The following is a 12,934-nucleotide window of genomic DNA, read 5'->3' on the forward strand; positions in this document are numbered from 1 at the left end:
TCACCTCTGAGATAAGATCCACGCTCCTTGAAGTGGCAGGGCTCTGACATTTCCCTCCCTCTCCATCCAGGCTGTGCCCTTGCCCACAATTGTCCTTTCCTCCCAACCACATCGAGGAACCCATCTTGGATCCCACAAGTGTTCATAATATTAGTCTAGAACACCATCCTCCTTCTTTACCATGTTATGAAAATCCATCTTATAAAACTTGGCTGGATGTCACCTAGTCTGACAAGAGGATGATAAATAAGTTTGACAGAAATAACACATAGAAAGGGTTATGCTCTCCAATCAGCAAACCAGCAGATGAGCACACAGTAAAAGTCTAAAAAATGACTAAATCCACTCCTGAGCAAGCCACCTAATTAAAGACCCTTGTTTTTGTTCACTGATTCATTCCACAAATCCTTACTGAACACCTACTGTCTACCATGTGCTCTAAGGGTGCAACAATGACCAGGCAGACCCAGTTCTGTCCTCACAGGGCATGTGTCTAGGGGCAAAACTGACCACAATCACGACAACAAGTACATAAACATCATGTCAAATGGGTATGCACATTAGGGAGAAACAAAGCAAGAAAATGTATCTTGGAAGGGATGAGGTAGGATGGGGTTCTGTTTTATAAATAGTCAAGGAAGGCAAAAAATGACAAAAATCGTGTTTCTTTACTCACACCTGCCATTTCCCACCTCTCTACCACTGCCCAGGCTCTCTTTCCCTGAATACATAAATTTTTGAAAGATTTCTATTGTAAGCCATAAGAAGAGCTTTAAATTTTTTTCTTCTGCTTCCACATGTAAAGGTAAAACAATTCTCTGAATCTAATGGGTTCTTTCCTCCAACTATTTGGGAGTCCTTGTCTTGTGATAATATTTTTCTCTCAACCTCATTAGACAATGTTATAGGCAATGTATTTCCCCAAAATGTATATACTGAAAACTAATCCCCAGTGTGATGGTATTAGGAGGCAGGCCCTTCGGGAGATGATTAGGTCATGAGGATGGAGCTCTCGTGAGTGGGTTAGTATCCTTACAAAATAGAGCCCAGGGAGCTCCTTCAACTTTTCTGCCACCTGAGGACACTGCAGAAAGATGGTTGTCTGTGAATTAGGAAACAGGTCCTTACCAGTTACCAAATCTGCCAACACCATGGTCTTGGATTTCTCATTCTATAGAACTCCAAGAAGTAAATCTCTGTGGTTTGTAAGCCACCCCATCTACATTATTTTGTTATAGCAGTCTAAACAGACTAAGTCAGACAGAAAGTTCCATGGAGAGAGGGCCTAAACCCATTTCTTCATCTGTATCCCTACCCTAGCACTGTGCCTGGCTCTCAGGAGGTGCTCAGTCAATATGAGCTGAGTAAAGAGATTCCATTCAAGGGCCACTTTTTGCCTCTACCATCTCCCCCAGAAAAACTCAGCCAATCCAGTCCTGTAGGCTTACTCCTCCTAGCCCCTTTCTTTTAAAGAAGCTCTTTGTGACTCCTCTACCACGTGAGACATGGCCACCTTGGCAGCTCTGGAGCACGTTAACACCCTCAAGGCACTGCATTCATGTGACCAGCACTCACTGGGAACTCATGATGTGCCAGGCCTTGCCCTGGGCAGTGGGGAGACAACAGTGAGCACAAGAGGGCCCAGCTCTTATGAGCTCAGGGTTTCTGGGAAGATGCAGGGTAACCACCAGGTCATGAAGACTGCAGTAATTCTGGAAGAGCCTCTCAGACACATTGCATATTCGATTTGTACTAAAATTACTGTGGTATTCATCTTATTTTATCCTTCTAGATCTACCCACAAGAGCAGGAACTGCTTTGTACCATTTTAGAAATGCTCACAATAATTATTAAAATCCCTAGACAGAGAAGACATCCATGTGCTGAACTGGAACAAATCTCACTACTACTGCCTTAAACAATATAATCAAAGAAAACTGTTATATACCAGGAGCCTCAATACTTGCGTTTTGATGTTAACCTAGCCACACCCATTCATTTATTCCCCAGATATTTACTAAGTCTTTTTGGTCTCAGTAATACACTGCAAAGAAAAAGAAATGCCCCGTGCTTTAGACCATCACACTCCGATGGAGATGAGTAGGGTGATTACCACAGTGCCGTGCGAGACCAGTTAGACCTGGACGCACACACCATGCCCCGGAGGCCGGGACACAGCCACACGTGCAGTGCCGGGGTCAGGGGAGATGCCCCCTTGCCAATGGAGCTCAACCTAGGAAAATAAGAAGGAAAGCACCTGGGGAAGATGGTTAACAAGCTGCAAGCACAGGAACGCAGGATCACGCTACGTGTTCAGTGATCCATGACCACACGGGATTTGGGGAGACAGGAGTGTAGGGTATGAAATATTGGCTGGGTGAGAGATGGGGCTGGAAGAACAGGTTGGCAGCCAGTTAGAAAGGCCTTAAGGAGCTTGGATATTGTACCAATGACTGGGCATGTTTGAAGGATCTGCACAAGGCAGAGGTGTCATCAGGTCTATAACACAGAACTGTGTGTGGGAAGCTACTACAGAGCACAGGAAGATCAGCTTGATGCTTTGTGAAGACCTAAAGGGGTGGAATAGGGAGGTTGGGAGGGAGGCTCAAGAGGGAGGGGATATGGGGATATATGTATACATGTGGCTGATTCACTTTGTTGTACAGCTAGAAACTGACACAATACTGTAAAGCAGTTATACTCCAATAAAGATTAAATATATATATATATAAAAAACTGTGGCTGGCATCAGTGGGCCTCAAGGGAGAGGCAGGAGGAAGGGGCTGCTGTCTGGCCGTGGCAGCAGTACAGGTGAGAGGGGGTGTGCCTGACATGACACCATACAGCTTTCTTCTCCGACACTTACTTGGGGGCCGAAGAGACAGGAAGGCTCTCCCCCTGCCCCCACTGCGCCCAGGAGGAACTTGCAGTGTTTGTGCCCCAGGGACCTTGTCTGGACTCTGACCCTAGTCCTGCCCTCCATGCTTCCTTTCTTGGTTGCTTCCCAGCCAAGCAGGGCACTCCTGGAGGACAGTGTCCACATCTTGTCTGGCATTATGAATGGTAAACAGCAATAACAATCACAGTGCACACACACAGCAGTTACTCTGAGCAGCATACGTCTAAGCACTCAGTGTATATTAACTCAATTATCACAATCCTACAAAATAGGTGTTGCTATTATGCCCATTTTACACAGAGGAGAACTGAGGCACAGAGAGATTAAGAACTAAAGATGACCAACATGTCTAGGGCACTTAATCTGGGCCAGACAAAATTCTAAGCCCTTCACTTGTATTAAATCATGTAGTCCTCACTGCAACCCCATGATACAGGAGATATGAAAGATCATAAACTGAGAGAGAGAGGGTGAGTAACTCAGGCAAGGTTAAACAGCAAGTTAGGAAGAGGCTCAATTCAAACCCAGCACTCTAGTTCCTTGGTCTGGGCTCTTAGCCATTATGCTAGATGTAAAGTGGGGGGGACCGGAAATGATTCTTGAATTCATCAGTGAAATGTGCCAGCAGCCACAGACAGGTGAGCATCCCCATGCCCATCAGAGCCCCTCTCTGGCTGGCTGTCACCTGGCCCTCTGCTCTGGCAACACTGGTCTCAGGACCCAGGAACTTTCAGTTTCCCTTCTTTAAAAGTCACACTGATAGGAGGGTCCACTTGGGCCAGCAAGGCTTCTCCTTGCCTCTTGGGGATGACAGCTCCTTAGAGGTAGGGGACAATGTTGCAGGCTCAGATGGGAGGGTGGGATTACCTGGTACCCACAGATGTGCTGCATCAGGCGGTCACACATGACATTGCTGGTCAGGACCAAGTGCAGGACTTTCACAGCCGCGTACATGGTGTGGTCATCCGTTGCTAAGGAAATGAGGCCCAGGAGGATGGCGGGCCCACCAATGAAGTCCAGGCTGCTGGCAGCAGGGCTGGAGTGGAACACCCTTACCCCTGTGTGGGACAAAGGGTATTCCTGAGTAGACTACAGCTTCATTGCAGTGGAAGCTCCCCCGGCAGCATGCAAGAGCTGTCAGGAAGATCATCTGCTCACAGCAGGGGGCCTGCACAGGACAGGCTGGGAGGAAGAGTAGGGGGCTTTGAAAGTTTTAGGTCACTGAGAGATCCTGTGCTGAGTCCTTTATGGCTCAGAGAAGGCTGAAACAGCCCAGGGGATTTCAGACCTCCACCTTCTGTCTCAGTCCAGAGTGCCAGATGAGCCTCAGTTTGCTGGCTGCTCTGACGACCTCTGGCTCATCTGCCCTCTAGATCCTGCCGGGTTAGACCCTTGCACCAGCTCATGGCTTTGCTCTTGCAAGGCGACCAACAGTCACTGGCTGTCATTTTCACCCAAACAACCACAGCCATTGCCTCTGCTCAGAGGCCCCACTGTACTCCTAGATAGGCTCCGTTGTGCATAGATGCCAGCCTGGTTAGTAGCGAGTTCACTACCAGTTGTCAGATGCAGCAAAGTGAACTGACCTTTGCAGGGAGGTTAACTCTCTGGTGAGGTTAACTCCCAACTCTTGCCTTAACTATTCTAGTTCCTCAGCCTGCTTGGTCCTGCTTGCCGCTCCAGAATTCCAGGCTGCATAGGTGATGACAGCCACAACCCTTCTTCCCAAATAGCAGTAAATGTTCATACCTAATTGGCCCACAGCCACAGCTCCAATGGCTCGAAGAGAACCCGAGAGGTGACCAGCACAATTCCTTAGCAAGAACACAGGCATGACACTGTCGCGAGATGAAATGTTCATCTAGAGAAATTGTCAGCAATTAGTCCAAAGAAACCTTCTTGGAAAGGAGGAGGTCTTGTTCATGAGCTCCTGGAGGGCAGGCACCCCAAGGCCTGGCACTCCATAAGTGTAAGTCAGTGAGTGAATAATAACTGAACCAACGTCAGAGGGACTGAGGCCAAAATTCAGGTTCCCCTGTCCTGCCTCCCAGGCTCTGGCTTAATCATAAGGGAGCAGCTTCAGTTATACAATTGTGCCGCCAGTGTCCCACACGCTCATAGTGTAAACAAATGCTCACAGTGAGGCGGTGATGAGAGCAAGAAGGACCTGAGGACACTTGGAGGTGGAACAGTGCTGGGAAAGCCAGGGCTGCCTGCTTCCCAGTCTAGGGTCGTCTAGCTCTGCAGGTCCTGGCATCACTGGTCTCAGAAGGCCAGAAGATGAGGACCCTGGCCTCCTCCAGCAGAAGGTTCTGTGCTGGTAGAGCACAGCTTTAGTGCTCAACAGGACTTAACCCCTGATCCTGCCTCCTAAGTAAAAGGAGGTGGCCTTCTGTCTGTGAGGGTGGAGAGAATATAAACAAAGGAGCCCAAATTCATCAGCAGTAAGCAAAAGAGCTCTTTACGCAGGAATTAGGAAACAGGAAGTCTCATGGCATCTTCGCCTACAAACTTGTCTGCTTGCTATTTTGCATAAACACAGTGACTCCAAGAATATTTTGCAATGTTGTGGGGGTTAGTAGCACCCAAAAAAGGGAAGCTCAGTAGTGTTCCCAGTGTCACAGAGGTTTTTTAAATATTCCATTTGTTCTTGTTCTACCAAGGAGAATGAAGAGCACCTACTTTCTTCTCTGAAATAAGAGGTTTAGTCTTGGGGGATGCAAACAGGCGGGAGTCAGGGAGTATTTTAACAAACGAAGTGGGAAGCACGCCTGTGTGTATCTGTCCACACATGCACAAATGTGGATTAGTATTCACTTAATCACTGAAAGCTGAAGCAAGCCATGAGACCATGATTCCCCAAAGGAGCAGCAAGTGAAGTTAGAAGGCGTACCTCTTTGGCAATCAGGCGGCTGTCCACCTCATTGTATGCATTTCTGATGTCTGCAATACTGGTGACGGAGGAGCTGGCTACGTGAAGGCCCAAGGAAACCCTTTCCTCTGCAACCAGGGGCGTCACTTCCACACCAGGATCCTCTTCTAAAATAAAGTCTTCAGTTACTTCTACTCTCACTTTACTGAGTAGAAAATTAATCCTCAGAAGTGTAAGTATCGCTACATGGAGAAGTAATCACTGAGGAATGTTTGTAGCTGTTAAATGTTGTTATATTATATATTAGATGTTTTGCTCCTACCTGTGATTTCTCACACATAGGAAACTGTAGAGAAATCTCACAATATTAACCCCACTATAAAATAGAGGCATTCCAGGTATGAAATTACTAAAGCTTGACACATCTATCGAGAATGTAACCTCACTCCCTAAACCAAAATGCTGGGCTGAAAGCCCTAAGGTTTTCAATGAGCTGCACCTCCCTTGGCATTGGTGCCTGGGTCCCTGACTCAAGGAGAGCCATGTGTGCTACTTGAGAAGCATGGTGTGAATAGACAGTTGATGAAACTTTGGCTCTGGACCTGACCTCCCACATTGTTCTGGCCAGTGCCCTTTGCCAGAGGAAATGAAGTTCAAAGAAGACATGGAGCATGGAGACGGAAACACTCCGCAGCGCTCAATCGCCCTTTACCATGCACGAAGGCTTCCGTACACAGATTCATTTATCATTCTTCCCAGATGGGAGCTGACCCCCTTGACTTGACGGAGCTCAGAGAGCAATGCTCCCTGCTTGAACAGCCAACAATCAATAATGAAAATGTGGATGTTTTGTCTGCCTGTTTAATAATTGAAGACAACAGTATACTTTAGTTAAAAAGCTTCTTCATTAAAAGGAATGTAACTTATTTATCTCATTCTCTTCCCTCTTTCTTTGCTGATGGTATTACCCACCCACTTTTCTCCATTATGTGCTTTGGAACTGAAATCTAAACGAGATTGTCATTTCCTTTCCTGCGACATTTTCTGTTGGGTTGTAAATATATAATGATACGATTATATAGAGGTCTTTCTTAATGACTGGCCTGTACTGAGTTTATTCTTTATAAATAAGCTATAAATAAATGGATGTCCATTTAAAAAATAATATCAGCAAGATCACTATACATCAGAACACCCCATACCTTGGGCATGCACAGCTTGGAAGTTACCACAGTATCTTGGTCCAAGTTTGTTAATGAGTTCCAGAGTTTCCATTGAGATGGCTTCTTCGAAGAGGTATGCGGGGCCCAGACGCCATATTAATGATGAGTTTTGTTTCCAAACTCGAGGGGTGGCAATATATCCATAAACATCCACAAACGAGGATGGATCCATTGAAAGGAATGGTCCTGGTAAGGTCTGAATGTACAACATCTGTTAAAATAAAAAGGTTGGCGGGGGGTTGGGGGGATGTGGATGGGAGGTGTTTAACTTCAGAATTAATCAAATAAATACATAAAATATAAAATAATGTATCTTATTGTTTTCTCAAAGTAAAACTTACTTTATCTAAAAACATTACAAAGATAATTCTCAAAGCTGAGAAACAGTGCACAAAACAGTTTATAAAATGCTGGTGAGAGTAAAAAACTGACACTGTGCCTTTGGAAACAAATTTGATAAGAAATATAAAGTGCCACTAAAAGGTTCATCTTTTTGTTCCCAGTCATTTCACAAAGAACTTAAATGTCCAATATTGGCACCTTAATTAAGTTTCACATACTAAAAGTAATTACAGACTGGAAAGGAAGAAATAAAACTGTCTCTATTTGCAGATGGCATGTCCATGTAGAAAATTCCAAGGAATCTACAAAAAACAACAAAAGAAAAGAAAAGAAAAGAAAAGAAAAGAAAAGAAAAGAAAAGAAAAGAAAAGGTAAAAGACACATCCTAGAACTAACAAGTGAGTTCAGCAAGGTCACAGGATACATGATCAACACACAAAAATCAATTGCATTCTACAGACTAACAAAGAACATGAAGAAACTATAATTGCCGACAAGAAAATTACTTTTTTGCTCTGCAACATCCCATATGAAAGAGAACGAAAAGCAAGCTATACATTAGGAGAAATTATTTACAAATTGCATATCCAACAAAGGACTGGTATCTAAAATATTTAGATAAACTCTTAAAACTCAACAGTAAAAAAACAATCCAATTAGAAAATGAGTGAAACACATGCAGAGACATCACTAAAGAGGATATACAAGTTGCAAATAAGCACATGAGCGAACATTCAATCTCATTATCCATTAAGGAAATGCAAATTAAAAACAAGAGATATTACTACACACCTATCAGAATGGCTAATTTAAAAAGTGACATCAAATGCAAAGAAACTGGATCACTTGTCCATTGCTGATGGGAATGTAAAATGGCACAGTCACTATGCAAAAATAGTTTGGCAGTTTCTTATAAAACTAAACAAGCACTTACCATAGGACCCAGCAATTAGACTCTTAGCCATTTAACCTAGAGAAATGAAGACTTAAGCTCACACAAAAACCTGTACACAAATGTTCATAGCAGCTTTATTTGTAATAGCCCCAAACTGGAACCCCTCAGGTATCCTTCGATGGGTGAATGGTTATATATCCATATCATGGAATACCACTCAGCAGTAAAAAGGGATGAACTACTGACACGTACAACAATTTGGATGAATTTCTGGAGAATTATGCTGAATAAAAAATCTAATCCTAAAATATCACATACTGTATGATTCCATAGATACAACAACACCTTTGAAATGACAACATTTTAGATTACTAGTTGCCAAGTATAGGGACAGGGATGGGGAGGGGGTGTGGGTGGGAGGTGGCATTAGTTATAAAAGTGCAACACAAGACACCGTTGTGGTGATAGAAATGTTCTGTATCATGGTGGTAGCAGTGGATACAAGAACATACGAATGGGATAAAATTGAATGAAACTAAATACACACACGTGTACAAGTAAAACTGGGGAAATTTGAATAAATTAGCGATTGTAACTATGTCAATATCCTGGTTGTGATATTCTATGGTTTTGCAAGATGTTACCACTGGGGGATACTGGATGAAAGGTATACAAGATTTCTCTCTTTCTTACAACTAAATGTTAGCCTACAATTTTCTCAATAAAAATTTCAGTAAAAGAAATAGTTAACAGATTAACAAAAATTTAAAAATAACAGTTTCAAAGCCCATGTAGATAAAACATTTTTAAATGAGAGTGTTAACTAAGTAGTGTATAAAATTGTCTATACAATAAAGTCACAACTATTTTTTTAAAGGGAAGAAAAACTGAAAGAAACTATAAATAATGGTAAGGTAGAAGGAATGTAGACAATCTATTTTTCAGTTATTTCAAAATATGTTTACATTATTTTTTAAACTACTGCAAAATTACTATATACATGAATGTGTACATAAATACATATTTTTAAATGGGAGGCTATATAATTTCAGAAATATTCTTTTTATCCCCACCAATTAAATAAGATTTTCAAATAAAAACAAGTTTTCAGCTGTCAAGCCTCCCTAGAGTGAGGTCTACTGTGCTCTCTCCCCTTTTCCATCTTCTTAGGCAAAGACTTTTTCTCCCACATGAGAAAGGTGCCCCACCCCTCCAATTCACCTTGCCCCTTCCTTCTCAGATTCCAGCAGCGTATATTCACTGCACCATTCAGACTGATGTTTAAACATAAGCTGTCTCAAATTGCTCCCAAATCATTTTGCTCAATTCAAGCTGTTAAAATGCTCCCCATCTTTCTCAATTTATCTTCACTTGGAAATAAAAACAAAGGCTCTAACATTTGAGAACAGCTGTTCAGCTGGGTCATCCCCAACCAAAGCCCACCTTCTTCTTGCCCAGTGGACATCTGCATCTAAACACAGACCTTTATGTTTATTCGGTTTAAATTTCACTTGCTGATCCTGACCCGACTTGTTGAAATCATCTTGGAAAGTCAACTCTGTCAGACTTGGCCCTTGGCCATTCTCCATGGCATATTTTGGCATATTCCCATAGCATCACACCACTTCCAACCTCCCTGTTGAGTGACTCTCGTTTAGCTGGTCCCATGGGGTTGGATGTTCATCCACGTACCAATTCACATACCATCATCAACACCATCAACAAGTTCATGTTACTCCTTGTGGCTGTAAATTCAATGCGATTCATCATGTGTTTATGGCATGCTTTCTGTGTACCAGTCCCTGTGCTAGGTGCAAGCAACGTCTAGATATCAATAGGACAAGCCTCTTAGCCTCAAGGTACGTGATCTACTTCACAGAACACAACCCCGTTCTATGAAACAAGACAGAATGCCAACATATTCTGTGAGAGAGGACCAACACTAGCCCACTCTGTAATTATGCCTAAACAAGAATAAAAACAAAGACCCTGGGCGACCACAAACCATACTTTCCATCCTGGCTAATGTGAGTGACCACTGCTCCTTCTCTAATGACAGCCCAAGCCCTGCTCCATTCCTCCTATCTCCTGAATAAAAGCGCTGAACATACACAGACACCAAATTGCCTCTCTTTTTGACAGCACCCCATTCAGAACAGACTGACCTTCACGTCTTTGAACCCTCCCCCAAATCACCTAAAATGACCCAGATCCTATTAGTGCCTCCTAACTCCTTATTAACCCATGGGGTAAGGAGTCTCTTGCTAGAGCAAGTTTAATAAATGTAAGTCTTATTTTGTGTTATATGCATGCTCCTGGAGGTATCAGGCTGGTAGGCTTAGACAATTCCTAACATCTAAAATAATACGTAACACATATAGGTGTTCAATAATTATTTAATGAGGGAAGAAAGGAGGGAAGGAAGGAAGGAAGGAAGGAAATTACTTTTTAATGGTTGAAGAAAAAAGTGAACTTTATGTTTTGAAGGACCTTTTTTTATGCTCCTGATGAATCTTTCTGGGTATTACTGCTTTTTTTTCATAAGACAATTTTACCAGAAGATAGCATCAAATTCACCTTCAGGTATTCCACAGAATTTAGCTTGTTCTAATCTAATGATTCTCAACCTGGGGTGATTTTGCTCCCCCCTTGGAAATGTCTGGAGCCATTTTTGGTGGTCACACATGGGCAGAATGAGATGCTATGGCATCTAAGGGGGCACAGATGCTACTAAATGTCCTAATATACATAGAATGATACAACAAAGAATGACATGACCTCAAATTATTGATCAGACTCCCAAACTATTGAAATGAGAAACCCTATTAATCTAAGGCTCTCCATTCTGGCTGCATATTGGAATCACCCAGGAAACTTTGAAAATACTACGAAATTACCCAACCCATAGAGATTCTGCTATATTTGATCTGGGGTACTGTTGCTACCAAAGAACTTTAAAAAGACTTCCCAGATGATTCAAGAATGTAGCCTAGGTTGAGATGCTGTCTCTGGAACCTGGGTGAAAATCTGGCTGCACCTGCCCTCTGTGGTCTTCTGGGTCCTTCTGCCTCTGGCTTCTTAAGGGACCTCTGACAGTGGCTGCTGGAGCATGCCTGCCAGGCCCTCATCTCCCAGCTTCCTCCCCTTTATGCCCCAGGACCTCAGGCGCCTCTAAATTGGCAGCGACGAGATGCTTCCTTCAGCTATGTATTCACATTCTGTTACCTTCTTTAAGCAGGGGACCATCCTTTCCTCAACATTTCTGCTCTAAATCTGGCAAGATATATTGGTATCTTTGCAAGACCTGGTGTCTTGCTCCTAAGTGTACCGTGCAGACTGGCTGCATTAGATTCACCAAAGAGCCTCTTAAAAAGTAGAACTTTGGGACCTGCTCAGACCTCCCTGGGGAATTCACACCTTAAAATGTGAGAAGCCTTGTTTTGTTCACGCTGGAGATTTATATTCTCTTATGACTATTCTTATACTCATAACAGTCATGACTAAAAATGTGTGACAACCTAGAGTCTGTCATACAGAGTGAAGTAAGCCAGAAAGAGAAAAACAAATACCGTATGTTAATTCGTGTATATGGAATCTAAAAAAAATGGTACTGATGAACCCAACGACGGGGCAAGAATAAAGATGCAGACGTATGTAGAGAATGGACTTGAGGACACGGGGGTGGGGGGATGGCGAAGGGGAAGCTGGGATGAAGTGAGAGAGTAGCATTGACATATATACACTACCAAATGTAAAACAGATAGCTAGTAGGAAGCTGCTGCATAACATAGGGAAATCAACTCGATGATTGGTGAAGACTTAGAGGGGTGGGATAGGGAGGAGGGGAGGGAGGCTCAAGAGGGAGGAGATAAGGGGCATATATGTGTAAATACAGCTGATTCACTTTGTTATACAGTAGAAACTGGCACAACAGTGTAAAGCAATTATACTCCAATAAAGACCCTAAAAAAAAAAAAGATGTGTGACCATCAACTAAAGATGTCCTTTTCATGCCTGAGCTCAGCCAAGTGCTCTGGACAGCAAGGGGGTTTCATTCATTACCAACACTGCCGCCAAAAGCTAGCAAAGAACTGAACTGAGGCCAGGGTGGTGTGGCTGGGAGGCATGGCTGTGAGGCAAGCGTGGCTTGGGGGAAACATCTCACCTTGGCTGAGCCGATGACCTGTCCATCCAGGTAGGTGGAAACGGTACAATTCCTTTTCATTTCCTTGGAGACAACCACAGCCAGGTGGTGCCACTGACCACAAGCCAGCAGCGGGCCACACCTGACCCGAAGCTGGCGTCCTGCAGAAGGCTCAGGGTCGTCCTCAGGTTCCATGACATCTGGAGGAGAAATCCACACCTGACCTCACCTGCAGAGCCAGGGGGCAGCAACCCAGCAGAAGGGGGCCTTGTGCCTGCGGAGCCAGCACCGACACCCCCTCCTCCCATAGAATACTGACAACAGCAGCTGTCATTGCTGGAGCTCTTGCTTTATGCCAGGCACTGAGGTAGGCGCTATTATGATTCCCATGGTACCATCCTGAGGCACAGAGAGGTCTGGTAACTTGCCTAAGGCTGCATAGCCAGAGTTCAAACCCAGGGGCTAGGCTGCAGGGTCCACCCCTTTCTGGACTGCCTCCCCAGTGATGCACATAGGAGGGCAAAGTCCTGGGAGGGAAGGAGCCTAGGCGGCTGCGCTG

General features: G+C 43.9%; 1 protein-coding gene across 1 annotated transcript in view; it reads right to left on the reverse strand.

The window, feature by feature from the left end:
- Positions 1 to 12,934, reverse strand: part of WDFY4 (WDFY family member 4) — a 255,486-nt gene that overhangs the window by 171,707 nt on the left and 70,845 nt on the right. The window contains exons 18-22 of the mRNA XM_057734870.1: positions 12,397 to 12,575; positions 6,974 to 7,205; positions 5,793 to 5,938; positions 4,649 to 4,760; positions 3,767 to 3,957 (exon numbers count right to left, since the gene is read on the reverse strand). Coding sequence (XP_057590853.1) covers positions 3,767 to 3,957; positions 4,649 to 4,760; positions 5,793 to 5,938; positions 6,974 to 7,205; positions 12,397 to 12,575 — 860 coding nt within the window. The remainder of the gene's footprint in view (positions 1 to 3,766; positions 3,958 to 4,648; positions 4,761 to 5,792; positions 5,939 to 6,973; positions 7,206 to 12,396; positions 12,576 to 12,934) is intronic.

This window comes from Hippopotamus amphibius, chromosome 5 (genome assembly GCF_030028045.1).
Source record: "Hippopotamus amphibius kiboko isolate mHipAmp2 chromosome 5, mHipAmp2.hap2, whole genome shotgun sequence".
Taxonomy (NCBI): Eukaryota; Metazoa; Chordata; class Mammalia; order Artiodactyla; family Hippopotamidae; genus Hippopotamus; species Hippopotamus amphibius.